Source organism: Musca autumnalis, unplaced genomic scaffold (genome assembly GCF_047663935.1).
Source record: "Musca autumnalis isolate F117 unplaced genomic scaffold, ASM4766393v1 scaffold_1, whole genome shotgun sequence".
Classification (NCBI taxonomy): Eukaryota; Metazoa; Arthropoda; class Insecta; order Diptera; family Muscidae; genus Musca; species Musca autumnalis.
In genome coordinates, this window is record NW_027411644.1 from 291,820,864 (window position 1) to 291,847,327 (window position 26,464).

Sequence of the window (26,464 nt, forward strand, 5' to 3'; positions counted from 1 at the left end):
GTTGTTCTTGTTGCTTGTGTAGTTTCGTTGATGTGCTAGTTTTATACTCCGGCTTATCAGGCCAGCGAGCAACCACCTGTGAAGTCGGAGGACCGCTTTGTGTTAGTAGTTTGGTTATTTAAAGGCGCCAAATATTTGCCTTGTCACTTCGATTATCATTGGCACTCAGGATTTAATAGGAATATGATACTACTCGGAGACCCCCTGAGACCCTCCTCTCGAAACTCTGACGATATATGCTTAATGTCCCATACATTTAATGGCATTCAGAAGAAAATTGGCAGTCTGAATAAAAACAGCCTTGCACTTGGGTGAAAAATAAACGTAAAAAAGACAAAATTAATGAGAATTTTAACGTCGACCAACGCACCCGTACCGCTCAATGGCACTCCCATCGCAGAAGTAAACGAATTCACATACCTGGGAAGCACCATAGACAGGCGGGGATGAGTAGATGTGGATGTTACCAACAGAATAAACAAAGCTCGCCACGCATACGCTTCACTATCTAGAGTTTGGTAATCCTCACAAATTTCCAAAAAACAAAAAATCTACATTTTCAACACCAGTGTGAAATCTGTCTTGCTATACGGGTGCGAGACATGGAAAGTCACTACATCAACCACATCTAAATTGCAAGTACATATTTCTTAATAAATGTATCAGAAGAATACTCAAAAATTTCTGGCCGCTACAAATCAGTAATCAGAACCTGAGGGCAACCTGCAATCACTCGATACCGGAATCAGGCAAAGGAAATGGAAATGGATTGGGCATACACTATGAAAAGATGAGCTTAAATGTGCTTACAATGGAACCCACAAGGCACACGCAACAGAGGGCGCCCTCGAACAACCTGGTGAGATCAGTTGAAGCAGAACTCCAATCAAAGGGAAAAACATGGCCCGAAATAAGGCGAATGGCACAAGACCGAACTACATTTCGAAATTTTTGTACACTCCATGTAAATGTATGTATATAATATTCGCATTTCTAACTTTGCTTGTAATAGCTAGATGCTCCACTTGGGAGCGATGTTTTTTTACATGTTTCCTTTAGCACATCCTTTGGAATTAATAAAAAAACTCAAATAATAAAAAAACACGTCTTTATTAACATATGTATGTTCAAAAATATACAAAATTATAATAACAATTAGTTTGAAAATCTATTCGCGGAGACAAAATTTTTGTTACTTACTACAGTGATCGTTTTCAACAGTTTCTTGTGTATAAGAAAACTAATGAAAATGGCATTGGAAGAAATAGCTTTGTTCGTTATATGCGTAGTTGCTTATAACCGTTGTTCGTTATATCCGAATTTATCTGTAGAAATCCTTGTTTTATCTCAATTTTAAAAAGTAAAAAAAAAAATCTTTTAATTCCGCTGTTATTCATTTTTGCCTCAAAAACAGGACAAATTACCTATAGTGCCATGGTATAATAGAGATAATTGGATAAATTCAACAGATTGTAGTAATCAAATAGGTCCAGAGAAAAACGCAAATTTTCTGTATTGGTTTACTTAGACAGAAAGACATAAGATCCTACAGTCAATAAACTGCGAGCATTGGCTTATGATCTTAGCTTATGATCTTTTAAAACTGATATCAAATACGACTACCAGATTCTACCACAGAGAAGTTTCGGGAATTTTGGAGCAGTGGATCCTCCTTAGATGTACACACAAAGGCTAAAAGTTTCAAAAAAGAAATTTCAGCACCTATAAGACTTAAAACGTTTAATTCCAAGTGATGGTCATTACTTTTATGACAACATTCCTTATGAGAATTAAAAGTTTTATTTTAATTGCTACAGATCACTTAATTTATATTAACTATATTTTGTCCATAAATTGACTTAAATACCACAATAAATATGATATTCTAATACAATTGAAAATATAAGTAATAATAGTGATGGTCGAACTGTCTATTAGTTCACCTAATTATGGTCCGTTGAAATATCGCCGTTAAGACTGGGAATTGAACCCAACACTTTCAGATTGCTAGTTATACCCTACACCACTATGTGGGGAGGGTATTATAAGTTGGTTTTGGCCAAAAAGTTTGTAACGCATCGAAATAATGGTCGTAGACCCATACTTATATATATCAAAATGAATGTCTCGACGAGCTGAGTCGATCTGGCTATGTGTGTCCGTCTGTCAGTCCGTCCGTCCGTCCGTCTGTCCATCTAAACCTTGTAATCACGCTGCAGGTCGCAATTTTGATCGGATCGTCACGAAATTTTGGATGTTGATGGGGGTCCCGGAGGGGAAGAAGCCTATTGATTTTGGTGGTGGTCGGATAATATTTAGGGGTCGGAAAGGGCAAAAAACTTAGGTGGATAAAAAGACAACGTTTTTTTCCAAAGTCAATATCTCAGCTTCTATATGGGGTATACCAAAAGCAAAACCTGACAATGAAAGCAGAAAATATCGCCTTTCTAATGATGTAAAGTAGGTGCTCGTAGGTAATCAAACAACGAATATATCGCAATAGTAGCAAATAAAACCCCAATTTTCATTTTTGCGATTTTAATTATATTGACAAATATCACAGCTTTGGTTGAAAATTTTCCAAAAGCAAAGCCTTACTATGAAAGTAGAAGATCCCGTCTTTACAATGATGCAAACTAGGTCGGCGTAGGTAACCAAATAACGGAGATATCGCAATAGTCGGTAATACATCCCATTTTTCTATTTTTTGGAAATCACGCTACAGGTCGCAATTTTGATCGGATCGTCACGAAAATTTGAGGGTTAATGGGGGTCTCACAGATGAAGAAGCATATTGATTTTGGTGACGGTCGGATAATATTTAGGGGTCGGAATGGGCAAACACTTATTTGGAGAAAAGTCAACATTTTATTTCAAAGCCAATATCTCTGTTTCTTTAAGAGGTATATCAAAAGCAAAACCTGGAAAGGAAAGTAGAAAATATCACCTTTACAACGATGTAAAGTAGGTGTTCGTAGGTGGTCAAATAGCAATGTTATGGCAATAGTCGATAATGCATCCCATTTTCCGATTTTTTTGTAGTCACGCTACAGGTCGCAATTTTGATCGGATGGTTACGAAGTTTTGGGGGTTAATGGGGGTCCCAAAAAGAAAGAAGCCTATTAATTTTGATGATGGTCGGATAATATTCAGGGGTCGGAATGGGCAAACACTTATTTCGAGAAAGGTCAACGTTTTATTTCAAAGCCAATATCTCTGTTTCTTTAAGAGGTAAATTAAAAGCAAAATCTGGCAAGGAAAGTAGAAAATATTACTTTTACAGCGATGTAAAGGAGGTTGTCGTAGCTGCTCAAACAACAGAGATATCGCAATAGTCGGTACTGCATCCCATTTTTCCGATTTTATTGTAATCACGCCACAGGTCGCAATTTTGATCGGATCGTCACGAATTTTTTGGGAGTTGATGCGGGTCCCACATTGGAAGAAGCCTATTGATTTTGGTGATAGTCGGATAATATTTAGGGGTCGGAATGGGGAAAAACTCATTTGGAGACAAATTCAAAGTTTTATTCTTTGTGGATATATTGGCTTCTAGTAGGGGTATTCCAATGGCAAAGCCTGTCAATGGAAAAAGAAAATATTACCTTTACATTAGTGTAAAGCAGGTTGGCGAAGGTGGTCAAACAAGGGAGATACCACAATAGTCGGTAATGCATCCAATTCTTCCCTTTTTTGCAATCAAGCTACAGGTCGTAATTTTGATTGGATGGTCACGAAATTTTGGTTGCTTATGGGGGTCCCAGAGACAAAGAGGCATATTATTTTTGGTGGTAGTCGGTTTATATTCCCTAAAAGAAATGTTTACCAGTGAAAAGCTTATGCACGGGGGTAGTGGTGTAGGGTATCACATGGTCGGCCCCGTCCCGACTATAGCCTTTGCTCACTAGTTTTTCATTTATACTAGTTTCTTTAAATGTATGTTCAATAAACTGTGGGTTACGTCTTTTGGAATTTCAGAAAAATACCAAAAGACATAACCCACATAGCTTCTGAAATTCTGAAAAGTTTTTTTTTTCCAAAAATATATTTCTTCTATGGGTGCCACCGTAGTGCAATGGTATGTACACCCGCCTTGCATCCTAAAGGTCGTGGGTTCGATTCCCAGGCCAAGAACATCAAACGGTGGCAAAATACCCCTCAGTGATGTTGGCGACATTTCCTGAGTATTTCATCCATGTGAAACATCTCTACAAGTGGTGTCTTAGGACACGCCGTTCGGACTCGGCAATAAACAGTTGGTCCCATATCATTGAGCTAATATGAATCGGGGTGCACTCATTGATATGAGAGAAGTCTCCCTTGTCCCACCTGGGATGTTTGTGCAACAATTTCTGCCTTAAAACACGATACCAAAAATTTTCGATATTTTATAAATTTGAGTTTTGTGGTTTACGTCTTCCGGCATTTGTGTGGTTCTAAAGCTTGTGTACAATTTTATATATAAAAAATAAAATCATTTTGCGCGTGAGGTTTTTTTTAGAATATTTTATCTGATCGTAAATTAAAACTCATGAAAATATGATACAGGGTTATGAGGTTGTAAAAAAGTAATCACTCCACAAACACCTAAAAATTTACGCTCCACAAACGATATGTAATATCTACCATCTTTGTCCAAACATACATACAGTTAGTCAACTATATTATTGCAAACGATGAATTTTTACAAATTTAGATGTTTCAATAATGTTGGGTTTTTTGTAAATATCTATTGATTTACTTGTGAATGACAACATCAAGCCAACAAATGCAGAAATCGGTAGAAAATAACAAAAACAACGGGCAAAAATGATAGGTACCTGGTTTTTGTGGTGTCAACTAAATAATTGCAAAATGAATGAATGTGTAATAAAATCGCGGGATTTTCCCACCGTTTTTTGCAATTAAGGATTTTTATGACTTTTATGGTATGTGGACAGGAAGATACATAATTTTTCATCATAAATTAATTATTGTGTGGTATATTCAGAAAAAGAGAAAGCCATGTAAACGGATTTCGGAAAATAAGGTACATTTGGTCTATTCCAATTATAACAAGTGAGCAAAGGCTATAGTCGGGACGGGGCCGACCATGTGATACCCTACACCACTACCCCTGTGCATAAGCTTTTCACTGGTAAACATTTCTTTAAGGGAATATAATCCGACTACCACCAAAAATAATATGCCTCTTTCTCTCTGGGACCCTTATAAGCAACCAAAATTTTGTGACCATCCGATCAAAATTACGACCTGTAGGTTGATTGCAAAAATTGAAGAATTGGATGCATTACCGACTATTGTGGTATCTCCCTAGTTTGACCACCTTCGCCAACCTGCTTTACGCCAATGTAAAGGTAATATTTTCTTCTTCCATTGACAGGTTTTGCCGTTGGAACACCCCTACTAAAAGCCAATGTATTCACAAAGAATAAAACTTTGAATTTGTCTTCAAATGAGTTTTTGCCCATTCCGACCCCTAAATATTATCCGACCATCATTAAAATCAGTAGGCTTCTTCCTCTGTGGGACCCCCATTAACCCCTAAAATTTCGTGACGATCCGATCAAAATTGCAAGCTGTGGCGTGATTACAAAATAATCGGAAAATGGGATGCATTATCGACTATTGCCATATCTCTGCTATTTGACCACCTACGACAACCTAATTTACATCGCTGGAAAGGTGATATTTTCTACTTTCCTTGCCAGGTTTTGCTTTTGATATACCTCTTAAAGAAACAGAGATATTGGCTTTGAAATAAAACGTTGACCTTTCTCCAAATAAGTGTTTGCCCATTCCGAACACTGAATATTATCCGACCATCATCAAAATCAATAGGCTTCTTTCCCTTTGGGACCCCCCTTAACCCCCAAAATTTCGTGACGATCAAATCAAAATTGCGACCTGTAGCGTGATTACAAAAAAATCGGAAAATGGGATGCATTATCGACTATTGCCATATCTCTGCTATTTGACCACCTACGACATCGTTGTAAAGGTGATATTTTCTACTTTCCTGGGCAGGTTTTGCTTTTGATATACCTCTTAAAGAAACAGAGATATTGGCTTTGAAATAAAATGTTGACTTTTCTCCAAATAAGTGTTTGCCCATTCCGACCCCTAAATATTATCCGACCATCACCAAAATCAATAGGCTTCTTCATCTGTGAGACCCCCATTAACCCTCAAATTTTCGTGACGATCCGATCAAAATTGCGACCTGTAGCGTGATTTCCAAAAAAATAGAAAAATGGGATGTATTACCGACTATTGCGATATCTCCGTTTTTTGGTTACCTACGCCGACCTAGTTTGCATCATTGTAAAGACGGGATGTTCTACTTTCATAGTCAGGCTTTGCTTTTGGAAAATTTTTATCCAAAGCTGTGATATTCGTCAATATAATTAAAATCGCAAAAATTAAAATTGGGGTTTTATTGGCTACTATTGTGATATCTTCGTTGTTTGATCACCTACGAGCACCTTTACATCATTCGAAAGGTGATATTTTCTGCTTTCATTGTCAGGTTTTGCTTTTGGTATACCCCATATAGAAACTGAGATATTCGCTTTGGAAAAAAACGTTGTCTTTTTATCCACCTACGTTTTTTGCCCTTTCCGACCCCTAAATAATTTCCGGCCATTACCAAAATCAATAGGCTTCTTCCCCTCGGGGACCCTCATCAACACCCAAAATTTCGTGACGATCCGATTAAAATTGCGACCTGTAGCGTGATTACAAGGTTTAGATGGACAGACGGACGGACGGACGGCCTGACGGACGGACACACATAGCCAGATCGACTCAGCTTGTCGAGACATTCATTTTGGTATATATAAGTATGGGTCTACGACCATTATTTCGATGCGTTACAAACTTTTTGGCCAAAACCAACTTATAATACCCTCCCCACATAGTGGTGTAGGGTATAAAAAACGTTGACTTTTCTCCACATAGGCTTTTCGCTTATTCCGACTTCTGAATATTATCCGACCATCACCAAGCTAAATAGGCTTCTTCCCATGTGGTACCCGCATCAACTCCCAAAAAATTCGTGACGATTCGATCAAAATTGCGACCTGTAGCGTGATTACAAACAAATCGGAAAATGGGATGCATTACCGACTATTGCGATATCTCTGTTGTTTGGTTACCTACGCCGACCTAGTTTGCATCATTGTAAAGACGGGATGTTCTACTTTCATAGTCAGGCTTTGCTTTTGGAAAATTTTTATCCAAAGCTGTGATATTCGTCAATATAATTAAAATCGCAAAAATTAAAATTGGGGTTTTATTGGCTACTATTGTGATATCTTCGTTGTTTGATCACCTACGAGCACCTACTTTACATCATTCGAAAGGTGATATTTTCTGCTTTCATTGTCAGGTTTTGCTTTTGGTATACCCCATATAGAAGCTGAGATATTCGCTTTGGAAAAAAACGTTGTCTTTTTATCCACCTACGTTTTTTGCCCTTTCCGACCCCTAAATATTATCCGGCCATTACCAAAATCAATAGGCTTCTTCCCCTCCGGCACCCTCATCAACACCCAAAATTTCGTGACGATCCGATCAAAATTGCGACCTGTAGCGTGATTACAAGGTTTAGATGGACAGACGGACAGACGGACGGACGGACGGACTGACGGACGGACACACATAGCCAGATCGACTCAGCTCGTCGAGACATTCATTTTGGTATATATAAGTATGGGTCTACGACCATTATTTCGATGCGTTACAAACTTTTTGGCCAAAACCAACTTATATTACCCTCCCCACATAGTGGTGTAGGGTATAATAATGGTAAACCGACAGAGAAATCCCTAAACTCGCCTCTCATAAGCTGAGAACTGTATACAACATCATATATATCACCGAGAAAGAAAGCTGGCTCAAACTGAAGACGTTACATGACAGGCCCAAAATAGTAATCCCACGAATTGACAGGAGAATGATTGATGAAATTGACGTAGGACCCCAAAGCAGCACCGGAAAATTGTTTTTTTATTTAAAAACGATTTTGGAGTAAGTGTGTCACATGGAAAAGTCAGAAAAGTGCTACATAATAACAAGGTTTTATCACGAGTGACTAGGTAAAAACCATTGCCCTCCCAGCACAGTATATAAAAACTATTCAGACTTGTTACTGACAACTTTTCACCCCATCTTTGGTATTGGGATGACGTTATATTTTCTGATGAGACTAAAATTATGTTGTACTATCACGATGGAACTCAAAAAGTATTGCGAAAACCGCCTAAAGCCATGGAAAACAAAAATATAATACATACCGTAAAGTTCGGACATCTTTCAGTTATGGTATGGGTTGTATACCAAGCAGTGACGTTGGTAACATCCAGATTTAGGTGAAAATAATGACAGAGAAGGTTTATTAAAAAATTATTTGACCAACAGCGTCAAGAAATTTAGGCCTGTTGGCTCTGAAAATTCAAACAAATCGCAATATAAGCAATACCAAGACAACGACCCTAAGCCTAAATCTAATTTATGTAGGACTTGGTTGTTATACAACTGTACCAATGTCATTGACACTCCGTTCCGAAGTCTAAATATTAACCCCGTCGAAAATTCATGGGTACACCGGAAGAAAAAAAGTCGGGAATAGGTCGCCCACTAATCTAAGGGACTAAATAAAATGCATTAAATACGATTGACAAAAAATACCATTGGAATATGACATTCCGAAACTTTTTTATTAAATTCAGAGTCGTTTACGAGCTGTTATCGATGTCCAAGGTTGGTATACGAAATATTAGAACCAACTTTTCCAAAAATACCGCGAAAGTTTGGAAAATTGTGCATTTTGCAATTCTTTAGTTGACAGTACAAATAATGAGTTATTCTCATTTTTGTCAATTTTAAGAAAATTTTTAGTGAAATTTTGGTACTTTTTTGTTTTATTTTATTAAAATACATGTGTAAGAATTGTTCTGTTAACAAAAATATTAATAATGATATTTATTTATACTAATAAAATGGTGTTTTATTTATAATTTTGTAATAATTTTGGTTTTGCAAATATTAAGTTGACTAACTGTATGTTTAAAATAAACTTTGTAAAAAAAGCCTCAATTACCTTTAAACATTTACATACATACTCGTATGCATATAAGGCAGTGTGTGTTGCTTAATTTAAAATGTTTACTTATAAATATTAAAGTAGACAACCTAAAAAAACACTAATAAACATGATCTACTTCTTAAAGAATTTCAAATGGTTCATAGTACATATAATGAATTTTCAACAACTGTTGAAGAAGCCAAAGAAAGTAGAAGTAGGGAAAAAGAAGAGGAAGAAGAAAACGAAAGCTTAACTAAATTAGAATTTCCTTTAAAGAGGGCTGTTGTCACAGTTGTTGTCATTGTCGTTAACGTTGGCATGAATTTTTTGCAAACATTGCTGTTTGGTTGGTGGTACTTACGTGTTCCACGTTGTTGTTGTGTGTTTATTGTAATTGTTCACTTTATTTTATTGGTGTTGCCTGCCGGCAGAAAGGATATGCATAGTGGAATGTTGTAGTGGCGGTGCTATGGAAGTTGTGTTTTTATGTGGTATGTTTTTGTTGTGCTTCTTTATTTGTTTGTTAAGGACATTAAATGAAAATGTCCTGCTACCAGCAGCAACACTTAAATACCAACTGCTGTAAAATACACCAGCCACCACAATAACATCACAAGACCACCGGCAGCAATTATTGTTGCAAGTAAACATTTAATAAACGAATGCAAAGAAGAAAAACAAACAACAACAATCGAATGACCGGTATGGCCAACCTGTAGAATACTAAGGGAGGAGAGTTGTGGTTGTTTTACTCTTTTAACTTTTATGAAGTGGTCAAAGAAGAGGTTTGTCGGATTTTTTCTCTGTTCAGTTTGTCGGTGTTAACTTTTATGCAAATATTTGTATGGTAATTTATAGCAGCTATCGATGATCATGATGATGCTGATGAGTTTTCTTTTACATGCTTCTGTACAAGTACATATATATGTACATGTGTTTGTAGCATCATTCAGTCGGTGTAGAATTAATTCAATGTCAAGAGTATGTACTCGTGTAGACCAATGTGGGAGTGTGTTTGACTTCAGTGATACTTAATCCATTGGGAATTTAATTAAACGAAGAACACCTATAATGCTGCTGAGTTGTGTTGGTTATCTGAGCACTAGGCGGGAAGTAAACAACATATGATAGCTAGTTTGGATGGTTAAAGAGGCTATTTAATACATACAATTCAAAAATTTCTATTATAGCCAAGAAGGGGTCGACATTCCGAAAAATGGCGAAATCACAAAGTTTTTGGGATACAAAACATTTAAAAACTACCATAGAAATTGGTTGCAAATATGAAAAGAAGAGAACAGATACATATATCAATATTCATATAGCCCCTGCGGATTTCTGGTATTTGGAAGGTTGTGGCCTCAATATCCCGCCGAAATGGTTGAAAATTGGTATTAAGTCTTCCTTGGGGTTAAAAAACTTTGCACCTAAAATGTTTCCGTTTAGTTTCAGGCCATCATATAGCCCCCATAGAACGATACCCCTCGATTTTCGGTATTTTGAAGGTTGTGGCGGTGGTTATACATTTCTATAATTTATTGACTTGTCTGAAGAAAATTTTAAACAGAAAAATTGTACACACAAATATTGAAATATTTGTTGCATAAGAAAATATGTAAAATGCATAAATTTTACATATGCAATTTTTTATGGATTTTGCAGAAGCCAAAAATATGCCCAGTCCCAAAATTTGACATGAATCGGACCAAAAATAGGGGTTGCATAAAATTCCGCTGTCTATTTATTATACACCTTCTATGACGACCGTGAATTTTATGGCCCTCAATCCATTTCCCTCGTTGGCCATTACTGTTTAATTTCAACACGAGAAAAACAACATCGTCAATCCTTTCAACTTTGTGGCCTGATTAAATTAGTTCGGTAATTACATGTAAAACCACACCGCCATGTAAATATTACCACAATACGTTTGGTGTAACACTGATGATATGTAGGTATGCATGTACTTATATCACAGTGTGTCAAAAAAAAGTTAACAATTTTAAATATAGATGAGACTTAACCCATAGAATATACTATCACTCCAAGGTTATTAGTTGGTAAAACACTAATATAATTTTTAATTAAGTAACTGTTCAACTTTTGAACATTTAAGCCAGTGCAACCCATGTGTTAGATACTTCCTCAAACACTGTGCATCCTAGTGTTACAGTACACTACAACGCCACCAAGCTTTACTCAGAGCATCGACGACATTAACCCTTCCCGGTCATGTTTAAAAATAATTGTTTTACATGTTGACATAGTGAGAGCAAGGCAAACATTCTTCATTTTATTCCCTTCCCCTCTATCACTTTCACTCTGCCAATAACCGCTTTAAAAATTGTTCAACATTGAAGATAATAATTTACACACTTACATGAGGATTTGACTTTAAGTAACGCCAATTTTCACTGGTCGTATACCAACCGGAACAAATGGGCAAAAATGATAGTAAAGCCGGCGCCAGCCACACAATCACCAACATGATGAACACTCTCCGGTGTGTCATAATTAAAGGATAATCCAATGGCTGGACAATGGCATAGTATCTGTGGAGAGAAAATAATTTAAAAATGCATAAGCAAGGTCAATTGTAAGTCAAGAGTGGAGATGGGCGAGGAAACTGTTTTGCGTGGGTGTGCGGATTGAAGAAAATCTCTTTGTACTTACCTGTCCACCGATATGCAACACAAGTGCATTATACTCGCCGTCGAAAAGTAGACATCGAAACTGTTCCACATATCACACATGATTGAGCCGAACATCCATTTACCGGATATTTCAACGGAAGCATTAAAGGTCATGGCACACAATGCCACCAGCATATCCGCCACCGCCAGTGAGACCACAAAATAATTGGTGATAATCCTGTAAATAGTCAAATATGAAGAAGTCACGTGAAAAATCGTGCAAATGTTTGGCAAACACGCAATCTTCATCATCATCGTCGTTCGTCAGTTCATAAAGTCATTTTGGTTGTGAGGAGCAATGGGATTGGGAAGATGGAGGGCGCCAGCAGTTAGTTACTACTTGTAGCGAGAGCAAATGATAAACTGTTTTGCGTACATGTACTGGAAAAAAGAGTGTTGTGGCACCTGGTAAACCGAAGACATATTGATATGTGTGTACAAATGTATGTGCGTGCATAGTTAAGTGAACCTGTCCGTGAGCGGATTATGGTAAATTGACTTCTTAAAGTTGCTGCAGAAATTTAAATGCTTCATTGATCTTTAAAAAACTTACATTGGATTTCGGGAAAAAATAAGCTTTACAGTGGAAATGTAATTCAATGTTAACAACAATATTTTGAATAAAAGTTTTGTTACCAATATGTAACCAATCGAAAGAACTATACCGAATATCTTAGTCGACCCATATAATTGAAGAGAAACAAGTAAAAACGAACCAGTCAGCGTTGCCGACAGCTAAATGCGCATAGCTTATGACTTAAAAAATAACGAAAGTTGTGGACCTAAATACCCTAAGAACAGAGCCGTAGTTTTAGAAACGAATATAATTTTCGTGTATGGCAAAAGAAGATTTAGATGTTTCTAGCGTACATGTTTAGGGTTGTGGAAGGTTGGTATAATAAACAGTGGGCCTAATTCCACTGACGAAACCAAACAACGGAGTATACACCAAAAACATAATTCTTGTTATGTTTTACAATTAAAAAAGTATCAATCGGCTTTGCCGACAGAGATATACCATCAGTCTATATGAATCGCAACATTTATCTACGTACAGAATTTTGTGGTTATTTTTGGACATTTGAAATTGCCGACAAAAATGTGGATTAGGATTAAAGTTCAAAAGTTGCAGGGGAGGTACTTGGAGGAATGTGCCGACATAGTCCATTATGGCAGTGGATCTTATTTTGGGGGTCATATCTTTTCGATTGATATAGCGCCCACTTTAGTGGGTCATAGTATAACTTTTGCATCAGTATGCCAGGAAGCATGGACTTGTCCACGGAAAACATAATCTCGCTTACAACGAACAGCATCGGTATACATTTCCCAAGGATCTTCGATCAGAGGTTGGGAAGGTACCCTAAGGACCATTTTAGAAGTTAAACTAAATGTGGACAAAATATTAGGAGATCAAAAGTTTGGACCAAATTGGTTGCCCCGTTCAGGATTTATCGTGCATACCATTTTAGGGAATTTTTTTAAATATTGGGGGAAATACCGATATTGCCCATTTTCGAACTGAAACTAACTGGACAAAATATGACGAAGACCAAATTTTTGACACAGGGTGTCATAGGGTTTTTTTGCACCTTTCAGGCTATTTTCTCACGAAGCATGGACTTGCCTCTGAAAAAACTCTTGCCGACGTAAAGGAGGCAGCATATGCAAGTTGCTCCAACAGAAATCAAAGTGATTCGAGAGCAGGTCTTAAAGTGAATTTATCCGAAATTTTGTGTGGGAGGTACCCGAAGTAGTGGACAAATATAGTCCATATTCGCACCTGATCAATATCTGGTAGATATATTAGGATGTGCAAAGTATGGACCAAATCGGTCACTCCTTTCAAGAGTTATCGTGCGCACAACTTTTCCCAACATTTTTGAACTTTTGTGGAGGAAGGAGTGGACCGATATAGCTTATCATCGAACTTAAATTAAGTTTGGACAAAATATTAGGAAGGCCAAATTTTGGACCGAATCGGCAGATCCGTTCGAGAGTTATCTTGCGCTCCAACCACTACACTCGGTGTCATAGGGGTTTTTGCACCTTTACGGCAATTTTCTCAGGAAGTATGGACTTGCCCTGATGAAATTGGTACCGTCGTATGGAGGGCTGTGAATGCACGTTGTTGCAACAAAAATCAAAGCGATTCGAGAGCAGGTCCTAAACTGAACTTTTCCGAAATTTTGTGTGGGAGGTACCCGAAGGAGTGGACCCATTGAGTCCATATTGGAACCTCATCTATGCCTGGTAGAAATTTCACGATGTGCAAAGTATGGGTCAAATCGGTTACGCCCTTCAGGAGTTATCGTGCTCACAAATTTTCCGAACATTTTCGAACTTTTGTGGGGGAGCTACCGGAAGGAGTGGGCCGATATAACCGATATAGCTTATCATTGAACTTAAATTAAGTTTGGACAAAATATTACGAAAGTCAAATTTTGGACCTAATCGGTTGATCCATTCTAGAGTTATCGTGCGCTCCAGCCAGACGGACGGACGAACATGGCTAAATCAACTCCACATTTCGTCCAAACATACTTGGGGTCTAAAACCATTATTTCGATGAGGCACATTTTGCCCGTATGAAAGTGTATATGGTAAATTTCAAATTTCCTTTTCAATATCATTGACAAAAAAAAAATTAAAAATTTTTTGCGAGCACATCCGCGATTTTTGAGACTTAGGTTAAGAAAAAAATTGTGGTTTCAAATATGTTCGCGTTCACAAAATTGGATGCTGCACCCAAAAGTTATAGGGGGTTTTATTCCCCTATAAAGAAAAAATATTTAAAAATTCCCTTTGGGTTTTAATAAGAAAATATATGTATAAATCGTTTACAGAATGTTATATCTATCCGCTGATGTTGAAATATTTCTAAATTTGTTTTAATTTTTGCGGAAAATCAACAAATAATGAAAAAATCTTAGAGTAAATTTAATTTATTCTAACTCAGAGTTCATATAGATCTCAAAAAAATAATTTTTAAATTTCTACAGCATCTAGACAACGCATAGAAATATGTGAGACCAAAATTATAAAGATTGGGTTCATAAGATGCATATTACAGCAACAACAAAAGACAAAAACTTATTGTGGAAATATTATTTCAAAAATATATTTTTTGTTTTAATACGAAAAATTGAAGAAACATTTTTAGGAGTTATTCTACTATTTCGCTAAATTTCCATACAAAACCTTAAGTATTTTGCTAAATCTTCTTCGAGGACAATAGTTTGTCATCGTGAAAGTATATTTGCTTAGAATGATAAGCAATAGAGTTAAGAAGTACAGAGTAATATTGAAATCACAATCAAAGAAAAAACACAAAAGTTAAAAAGCGTGTAATTCGCGAATCCGTTTAAATCAGTTGAGGTGCATGTGCTTTTCGGATACAGGGAGTCCATGTCTATCAATATGCATGGATTTTCCCATGTTCCATTCAGCGGCCAAAGTGTGCCATCAGTTGCATCTTACTATTCAAAAAACATTCAAGTGGGCAAAAATTGCGCGATGTGCATATGATTATAAGGTGCATCCGATTTCAATGGCCGCCTATTAAAAATACGTCAGTATAAATGATTTTAGACAGATTCGTCAAGAACTGCGGATGTGCCACCACATCCTATTTTGGGTTAAATAGGGATATTACTCCCGAATCTATTTGGCAAATATTATAATCGCGTATAAAGGATTACATTTATGTAAAAATAATCAAAGAAAATCGCGGTTCAATGCGCGGAATCACCAAAATATATTTTTGCAGAATTTCCTACTTTCAAGGTATATATATCCGGCGTTTTAGTGGATGGATTCGAACGCGAAAGGTCTTATTAGATCCGGCACGTAAAAAAAACTAAAATTTAGGGGTACCTGTACGGCAGTTGTAAATTTTAAAGCCAAAAAATTGGTTTTTTCAGAAAATTTACGCACCAAATTTTGGCCTTTGGACTCCCATTACTAGGAAGCTGTACGGAGCACACTCATGAGATATACATCGAACGACGTGGAATCGCGAGTTCTACAATCCTGTAAATAGTTTGAAAATATTATCCAGTTGCACCATATAATTATAAGAAAAATTCGAAAAACACTGAAATCAAAACTTCAAAATGTCAGCATCGATTTTAGTGCGATGTAGTGTATATATCGAAAAGTCATGCACTAGAACCGTGTTTCCCAAGGGGTATTCTTTAGTTCTTTTTTTTGGGCACAGGTTTGAATTTTGCGTGGTTTGGCCAGAAATCAAGAAAGAACACAAAAAACTTATTTACTTCAACACATTTTTCCCATTTTTTTTATATTACCACCAACGCAGCTTCCACGAAAATTATTTGTTATGGTCCATATTATGAGATCGTGGCTAAAACACTTCAATTAATATAAATGTATCCATATTTTATAAAATATATTAACAGTTCGCGACTTATTAAATGGTGAACCTCAACTTCAATGATTGTAAAACTTTTTTGAATATTACCATATAAGTTTTCTTATGCCTTCCTTTTAAAAAAATAATAATTAAAAAAAATCTTCTTGTCCCAAATTTAATGTTATATTTCTATAACGTGGAAAAATTTTGTCCGGAGTCGGAGTCGAGTTATTTTTTTCGACTCAGACTCCGACTCCGACTCCAGCAAAATTGCTCGACTCCGACTCGTAGACTCCGACTCCGAAACCCTGTATTGAGACTACAAAAACCCTAGTAGGGTTTTGTCCTGTCAGATCCAGTTCGGATTTTATGGCCTCATCTAAACCGGGCTAAATCTACACTTTTTTGCATTTATCAGGCCTTTATCTCAGAAACGTATAGGAATGTGGCCGTGCTGTCTTTGGCAATATTGTAGCCCTAAACTAGTAGAACTTTTTTTTGAGAAAAACTACATCTAGGTCATCAAAATCTATAAAATATAGAAAATGTTACATAATTGCTGAAATTCTGGTCAGTATCGGCTAAACTATTGGGAGTTTAACCAAGTAACCTTTTGCAAAAATTTTCCAAATAAAGTTCTCAACAATTCTTTAGAACATTCACTACATTGACATTTTTATTAAATCGTCGTTGAAAAATGTACTGAAAACAACGGCATAGAGGCATTCTACAACAATGACATGTTCCGAAGAGTTGTGTACTACATTCCAGGGAATATTTTTCCAAAATTTTTATACATTTCGCATCGTATCTCCAAAACCGTTGATTTTTCTGAATCAACGGTTTTGGAGATACGATGCGAAATGTATAAAAATTTTGGAATTTTTGCATATATTTTGAAATTTGAGGCAATAAATGTAGTTTTTCGAGTTCATTATTTCTCCAAATATTCTATTCTTGTCATTGTCTACAAATTTGCTTCAGAGGTCAGAAGAAGATTTGCATTGGTTTCAGAGATATAGCCCCGAATTTCTTTAAAAACTCAATATTTAACCATGTTTAGATGGGGCCATAAAATCCGAGCTGGATCTGACACAACAAAACCCAACTGAGGTTTCTTGTCGTTTGGGTCTGTACTTTCAAAAAATCCTCAGTTCGAATTGTTTGCTCAAGATCACCTTAAAAATGTTGCACAGTGTAATTTTACAAAAGGGAAGAAAAAAATCATGTCCGCCTATTTTCTTAATCTCAGTCTTACCATTGCTGAAGGCTGCAACTGGTAATAATTGCTGATCAAAAACCTGCACAAAGAAGTAACTTGATGTGGATCGTTTGCGGGGGTCGTAATGTTCAGGTGTGTTTGTTTTTCATAACGGAAAATTTGTGAGGGGAGTACCGGAAAGCGTTGTCCGATATACATATGCCATTTTCAAACTTGATTTACGTTTGATTTACGGTGTTTTCCGAAGATGGTGTTGGCAGTATGGACTTGCACACGAAAACGTGCAAGACGTAATAGGAGTTTTGGTAAGAAACTGCTGTAAAAAATTTCAAAACGATTCTATAAATCTGCACGTTTGCAAAAATACTGGACTTTTTGGGTGGGAGTAGGGTGTGGCCCAGGGACAGCCCCACGAACCGGTAATTTTTTAGAAATTTTTTGTATATTTTACTAACAAAACATCAAATATTTTCCTTTGGGCCCCTCCCCGAAATGGTGTCGAGATGCATTTCTGACTATGTCCCCATCCGAAGGAGGTGGACCAATTTAGTCCATATTCCATAATCTGTGTGTGGAAGAAATGTTACGACGTGGAAAGTTTGGTCTAACTCGGTAACTACCTTCGAGAGGTATTGTGCATTAAAACTTTGCATTTTTGGCTCAACTTCGAACTTATTTCTAGTGGTCAAAGTCCAACAATTTATTTTTTCTAAGCAATTTTTTTCTCGAAATTTTCGTAAGAAGCTGAAATAGAATCGGGACGTAACTTCAGATATGTGGATTAGTCCATACTTGCAGGGATATCCCAAAAGCTACAAATCGTAATAGTTTTTCCAAACTTTAATCAAGTTCAAAGATGGATTATATAGGGTCATTCCTTCGGATACCTCCATCTCAATAGTTCAACACTTTTGGGGTTAGATCACCTGTAAGACCACTTTTTGTATTGTGTTGCCGTTTTTACCGCAGGAAGTCCTTGTGATCCTGTCTATAAAGTATTTCCAAAACCTTGCAGGCGCTCACACAAAAAGTGTTTTTTTTTTGTGTGAAAATATATATGCAATTATTTATATTTTTAGCCGCTGTTTGTTACGTCAAGCAAATATTTGGGGCCTCGTCCTTCTACCTTTCCAGCACAAAAGTTCTCATTTTTGCACTTATGTTCGGTTTCTGATCAGTGTTTTCAAGCAGGTCATATTTGTGGTTCCTTTTACAGTGGTATAATATTATCTTTATGTTTCTGTAATAAATGTAGGGTTATATTCGTGTAGGCTATTTTTTATATCTATCCACAAATGCCTTAAAGTGTGCACATTGTGCCTTGTGTTGGATGTTTATAAAGATTTATCCCACTTGTAACCCCCAAAACTTCTATTGTGCACATATGTGCCCACTTACATCGCAAAAAAACAAGGTAGAGTGCTCTCATGTCAATGGGTGTGCCCAGATTAAGATCAAGCTCAGTGATATGGTACCCACTTTTAATCGCCGAGTACGAACAATTTTAGATAAATTTTCCATGGCTGAAATACCACTGAACTGTCGCCTACATTACGCAGATATGTACATATATTTGTCACCGTTGAAAATTTGATGCTGTGTCTGATCTGATGCATTTTTCTGTATTCAAAGCCGACTGATTCCCTTTTATTTGTTAATATACATATGTGTATGTTGATTAAATGCTAATAATACTTTAACAAATTCACGTAAAAATTTTCCCTGCCTTTAAATCTAAACTAAATATTTATTATTTGTTAAACAATTTAATAATTGAAAAATAATGTATGTCTAACAGCTATCAACAGACTATGTCAACAGTAAATAAGCCAAAGACAACAACGAATAGGCAATTCATTCTCTCAAGTAATTTACATAAATCACAAAAATTAACAGATTTAATTAATGTCCTTAAAATTGCTAGCGTGGCAAATACGGAGGAAAAATAACTTGTCATGCATGGTTGCCAGAAAACGAGGCGCCACCAACAGAACAAAACAAAAAAGTGGTCAAAAGAATTTAATATCAATATTTCACCAGATACCATTTACACACACTCCTACAAAATGTTGTGGCACGGAAAATGAAGATATGTTAAGAAGAGCAACAATAACTTTTAACCTGCAAAAAACAAGAAGGGACACTAAACATGGCAATAACAACAACAACGACAACAATTTAAATTATCATAAAATTGCCATAAATCAAAATTAACCACAATATTATTAATACACCATATTATTAATACACCGCCAACAACAACAAGAAAAAGTCATAAAGTCTATTAAACCATATTCATTATGGCACTTATTCACACATATGCAGTCACACACGCAACCATACAAAGGCAATCACTCACACATGTTTAACAAAATTTTTCAAAAACTTTTGTTGGCCACAACCAACAAAAAGCTTTTAATCTAAACATATTTCCTTTACCACAATTCAACATACGCACACATACACATTTATACATACATACATGGACATGCTGCGAAATATGTCTTATACATATTCACAGCATGAGAGGTCATGTATCTCATTTTGGCAAAAAGGTAGCCAGGCCTATAGCACAATAACTTTGTGAAACAAAAGTTATGAATGAAACATAAAATGGCATTTAGGACTTTTGTTTCTCTGCTAATGACCCAAACAAGTAATTAAAAGATATTTGTTGGTAAATGTTTGGGGGATTTTGTAATTTCACATAATTATGAGATATGTATTGCCAAATCGTGTACATGCTGAGCTTGAAAGGATACATAAAGAAATATTTATTAATGAAGGGCGCAATAACTGTACAACACAAATCAAAATTGACTTGGTCATATAAACAAAGAGTTTCAAACTTGTTCATGCTATACTAGCCGCTAGCAGCAAATATGAACAAAGAACATGGGCATCCGGTCTAAAGAATGGTTAATCCATAGCATATTGCGAAAACATGCTGTCCCCAGGGTCCATCTGCGACAAAGTTTCATTTCATTTATACAACTTGTTTTTGGCTTAAAAGTTTGTAACACATCGAAATTATGGTCGAAGATTTTATATATCAAAATACATGTCTCTACGGGGTCGATCGGCCTATGTGTGTCCGACTATTAGCTCATTTAGACTAGCCATAAATCCTCGACTGGATTTAATAAATCCAGTACAAATCTCATTGCATTTAGATATACATTTTGGAGGATTTAAATAGCAGTCAGCTGATTTTTGTTCATAGCACAATTACCAAGGTAGACGCATCAGCCCATCTGATCGAATTTGAAACGTCAAAAGAATTTTTTGTAAATTGAATTCGTCTCAAAAAACATACGTCAAATTACAAATTTATTGTTTACTACTGAAAATGTTAGCACATTATGCTAACTAAAGAGCAAATAAAGAATTATTTTATGACAGTTTTCCCATCTAAAATAAATAAACTAATTATTTTATCGTTTATACATCGTAAATGTTAGTCTTGGTTGATTAAAATCAACTTTGTACATCAAAACAAATTTAATTTTTTCGCCTTGTTTACAAATTTTTACATTTTAAATTATTTTTAGTGTAGCAATTCAACGATGCATCTACCTTGTTTTTTGTGGCAGCTTGAAACTTTTTGTATTTTCTAGCAACATGTTGCAGAAAACAGAGTTGTATACGAGGATTTATGCCAGATTTAAAACAAATCCACCCAATACGAGGATTTATTTTTGTATGGGAAATCTGGTAGATTTTGGCTGGATTTAGCAAATAAAACCTGATAATGTGCTAAATCCGGCTAATGATGTCATATCTATCATAATGATGTCATATCTGTCCATCTATATGTTGTAATCTCGTTACAGGTCGCAATTCTGATCCGATCGTCACGATTTTTTATTGGAGATGGGGGTCACAGTGAAGAAGAAGCCTATTTTGATTTCAGGGGTCAGAACGGACATAAAATTTCTATGGTGAAATAGTCAAAATTTTATTTTATTATACATAGGGAACTACATCCCACTTTAAACTTGTTGTTTTTATACCCTCAGCCTTTAGGCTAGGGAGGGTATATACACTTTGATACGATGAAAATGTGCCTCATCGAAATAATGGTTTTAGACCCCAAGAATGTTTTGACGAAATGTGTTTCAGACAATTTGGAGTCGATCTAGCCATGTCCGTCCGTCTGTCTGTCGGTCTGTCTGTCCTGCTGGCTGGAGCGCACGATAACTCTCGAACGGATGAACCGATTCGGTTCAAATTTTGGCTTTCGTAATATGTTGCCCAAACTTAGTTTAAGTTCGAAGATGGGCAGTATCAATCGAGTCCTTCCGGTACCTCCCCCATAAAAGTTCGAAAATGTTCGGATAATTTGTGCGCACGGTATCTCTTAATGGGGGTAACCGATGTGGTTCATACTTTGACCATCGTGAAATATGTACCAGACTTAGATGTGGTTCCAATATGGACTCAATCGGTCCACTCCTTCTGGTACCTTCCACACGAAATTTCGGATAAGTTCAGTTTAGGACCATCTCTCGAATCGCTTTGATTTTTGTTTTAGCAACTTGTATTCACCACCCCCTACACGACGGTAAAAGTTTCATCAGGGGCACGTCCATACTTCCTGAGAAAATAGCCTGAAAGTTGCAAAAAAAACCCTATGACACGGCGTGAGGTGGTTGGAGCGCAAGATAACTCTCGAACGGATCTGCCGATTCGGTCCAAAATTCAGCCTTAGTAATATTTTGTCCAAACATAGTTTGTGTTCGAAGATAAGCCATATCGGTCCACTCCTTCAGGTACCTCCCCCACAACATTTCAAAAATATTCGGAAAAATTGTTCGTACGGTAACTTTTGAAGGGAGTGGCCGAATTGGTCCATATTTTACACATCCTAATATATCTTCCAGATATACATCAGGTTCAAATATTGACTATATTAGTCCACTTCATGCAGTACCTCCCAAACAAAATTTCGGATAAGTTCACTTTAAGACTTGCTACTGCATTGCATTCGCTGCCTCACTTACGATGGTAAAAGTTTTTTCAGGGGCAAATCCACACTTCTTAAGCAAACAGCCCGAAGGGAGTAAAACCCCCCTATGGCACCATATGTAGTGGCTGGAGATCGACTTCCATAATGGTCAATGTTGATCCATTCCTTTAAGTATTTCCTCTGCACTTTAATCTAATAATCATTTTTGTCGGTTTATACGTCCACAATTTTTAAAACCTTCTAAATACATACGTTTTTTGGGAAAAAATAGTTTCAATATATCATTGAGCTAATATTAATCGGGGTGCACTCATTGATATGAGAGAAGTCTCCCCTTGTCCCGTATGGGATGTTTGTGTTTGTGGAACAATTATATTTTCAATATACACATGCTGAGGGTATATCTCTGTCGGCCAAGCCGACTGATACTTTTTTTACTTGTTAAATTTGAAAACAACAAATATGAGATTAAGCTTGACTACATACAAATAGTAAGTACATAGGACTATACAAGTTTCTAGCCTATGCAACACGCAGTGTTGCCAGACCCCATTTGACATTTTTTTTGGAAAATTTGACAGTTTTTAGCCTAAGCGTACTCAGGACAGTTTGACATACGACCATGTGTTGTGCTGTTTACAGTGACTTCAAAAAAAATAATTTGCAAAAAACATGTAGGATAGTAGGCTATAGTCGGACGGGGTCGGCCATTAATACTCCACAGCACTTTGAAATTTATGTTATGTGATTGCGACACGTTAGGTGTTATTTTCTTTATTTTATAATGGACAGATGGGCCGAAATATTAAATTACGCTAAACTAAGTTTGGAAGAAATTTTTGAAAAAGCTTTAGAATTATCTTGCACAGTAGCCATTTTTATATGTGCCGGCAGGGTTTTGGAGCTTTTGGGCTGCTATCTCAGAAAATATTGAATTACTCCAAAAAAATTGTTACCGTTCACGGTGCTCTTGAAACAATTTTAAATGGAAGGTGCTTACACCTCGGAAGTTTTTGCGGATTCTGAAACTACAATGTTCATAGATGAGAACAATCAAAAAACAAAAAAAATCGCCGGAGCGCTTTTTAAATAAATCGCGATTTAAGTTGACATTTTAAGGGGTTGTTTAGGTTTTCGCGATTTTGCTTAGAAACCGCATTTCCTATCAAAATGGGACTAAAACAAATATTGTAGCTATGAAAATTCTCTACAAGATCGACCTTTATGGTATTTTCGTAGTTTTTACCATTTTTGAGATATAGAAGTTCAACTTGGGACAATTCTATGACTGTATCGCCCCCTTATAAAACAATGTCATGTAGGGTGCGCCTTAACTAACTTTTGATGAAAACCGCTTACACAGGGAAAGTTTTTGTGAATTCTGAATCAGCAGTGTTCATAGATGAGAAAAATCCAAAAACAAGAAAAAATCGCTGTAGGGATTTTTAAATAAATCGCGGTCAAAATTCACATTTTTAGGTGTTTTTTAGGTTTTTACGATTTTGCTTGAAAACCGCAAGTCCAATCGAAATGGAGCTAAAGAAAATGTTGTAGCTGTCAAAATTCTTGAATTGAATTTGAATTGCCCCAATTTGAACTTCTATATCTCAAAAACGGTAAAACCGACGAGAATACCATAAAGGTCAATCTTGTAGAGAATTTTCATATCTACAACATTTGTTTTAGTCCCATTTTGATAGGAAATGTGGTATCTAAGCAAAATCGCGAAAACCTAAACAACCCCTAAAAATGTCAACTTAAATCGCGATTTATTTAAAAAGCGCTCCGGCGATTTTTTTTTGTTTTTTGATTATTCTCATCTATAAACATTGTAGTTTCAGAATCCGCAAAAATGTCAGAGGTGTAAGCACCTTCCATTTAAAATTGTTTCAAGAGCACCGTGCGTTGTAAATGAGGCCGCTAGAACAACCTACTGAAAAAAATAATCAAAACTATACGAGAAGAGCTCTTAATCTTCACATTTTCCGAATTTTGTGTGGGAGGTACCCGAAGGAGTGGAGCCCGACATAAAGCTGGAAGGAATAATACGATGTGCAAAGTTTGGACCAAATCGATTGCTCCCTTCTAAAGTTATCGTCCAAACCATTTTTCAAAAAAAAAAATAAATAAATAAATTTTGTGGGGGAGGTACCCGAAGGAGTGGGCAGATATGGCCCATCTTCGAACTTAAACTATTACGATACCTACAAAATATTACGATACCCACAAATTTGTTCCTATCGGTTGATCCGTTCGAGAGTTATCGTGTGCTCTAGCCAGCCAGACAGACAGACAGACAGACGGACGGACATTGCTAAATCGACTCCAAATTGTCGATGAGGCACATTTTGCCCTTGTATATGCCCTCGCACATAGGTTTCAATCAGGAAATTTTTTGGCCAAAACCCTATTTTTGAAGTTGCGAAATTTTAATTTTTTTTGCACAGAATAATAAAAAACACATCAAGTCATCTGCAAATAATTAGTTTTTGTAAATAACGCTAGTATTCGTTGATTGGCGCAGTACCAAAGTGAACACTTTTTTATGTAAAAATAAAACAGACTTTGTGCTGTAAAATATAAAATTTGTGTTGTATTGCGTCGCTGCATAAATATACAGAAGTGAGACCAAAGTTATTATGAATCGTGAAGCTGTTAATGAGTACTTTCATAATATTTACAAAAAGAACGATGAAATTTATAAAATTAGCGTAATAAAATCAATGTTTTTATATATATTAAATTTTATTTTTTACAAATATTTTTTAAATATACTTAAACTTTAAAAAAAAAATGTCCAAATATGTCCACCTCCAAATCGAATTTGGAAGATAGCAGGGGGTCTGTACTAATAAATTCAGAAGTCAAATCGTGCTCAAATTTGCCACAGTTAAAATAGAGTGGATTTTTCTATTTTAAGAAGGGAGAATTTTGTGTAAATACCTGTTGTGTCTGTACGTACTATCCAATTAAAATAGAACGGTAATACACACATCTATCAACCGATTTTCCTTAAAATTCATATTTAAGGGTTTTAGAGTGTAGAAAACAAGTATGTATAATTTTTCTGAAAATAGGTCCATTTTTTGTCATAGCCCCCACATAAAAGTACCGTCCGATGTTAGATATTTTGTGGATCTTAGCGACACTTAATGACCGATTCGGCTGAAATTTGGTATTTCGACCTCTTGGAAGATATGAATCCTTCGTACCAAAAATTATTAACATAGGTCAATGTTTTGGTTTAGACCCCACACAACGGGACCACCCTGTTCAACAAATTTTGACTGTTTTTGGTCATTCTGGTCGATAAAACGTAAGAATTGCTGTTTGTACACATTTAGTATAAATAATAATTAATTGAAGAAGAACTTTTTGCGTTGAAATAGTTTTGGCCAGAAAATTTGGATTTGGGACCATTGTGCCTCGTTAGCATAAATGCTGAGGGTATAAAAATTGGTAGTTTGCAACTTATTTGAATAAAATTCAAGCTGTTTATGCATCCTAAAAATATTAAAAAATATGTATGTACGTAATCTGAACATCGCGAGGATTCAAATGAAACCAAATCTTTACAAATCTGTTCAGCGGTTCGCATATTATATATAATATATTGAGCAAATTTAAAAAATGTTTGTAAGAAAAAAATATTTTTCAAATTTATTTTGTGAGGCAGTTGAAGAAAATTTAGCAAAAATAGATTATTATAGTAATCAGTTCCCGTATACATTCTAACTAGTTGGTGCAGCCAGACTTTTTTAGAGCTTTTGGGCCATTATCATCTCAAGCCCGCAAGAAGAACTTTTTGCAAAAAATTTCACAACACTCAAAACAGGCTGTTGAACTGTACCTTTTCTGATTTTTGTGTGGGAGGTAAACGAAGTATACATATTGTAATCTGACCGTTTCATACAATACTTATGTTTCTTTCGAGACGCATTAATATGCACCCCACCTTAACTTTTCGATAATACCGTCAGTATCAAACTTACTAATCAATGCAGTCAACGACAGCATCATTCTGTAATAATTCTCATTTCTCATTCATACCCGACTAAGTATTCTGGTTTTATTCACCGAAGTCGTCGATCACCAGCCGAACAAAGTACACGGTGCT

General features: G+C 36.1%; 1 protein-coding gene across 7 annotated transcripts in view; it reads right to left on the reverse strand.

The window, feature by feature from the left end:
• The window catches only part of Octbeta1R (Octopamine beta1 receptor), a 544,036-nt gene that overhangs the window by 86,943 nt on the left and 430,629 nt on the right, over positions 1-26,464 (reverse strand). For all 7 annotated transcript variants that reach the window (XM_073961618.1, XM_073961617.1, XM_073961616.1 and 4 more), the window contains 2 exons: positions 11,762-11,959; positions 11,469-11,640 (listed from right to left, as the gene is read on the reverse strand). In XM_073961618.1, coding sequence (XP_073817719.1) covers positions 11,469-11,640; positions 11,762-11,959 — 370 coding nt within the window. The remainder of the gene's footprint in view (positions 1-11,468; positions 11,641-11,761; positions 11,960-26,464) is intronic.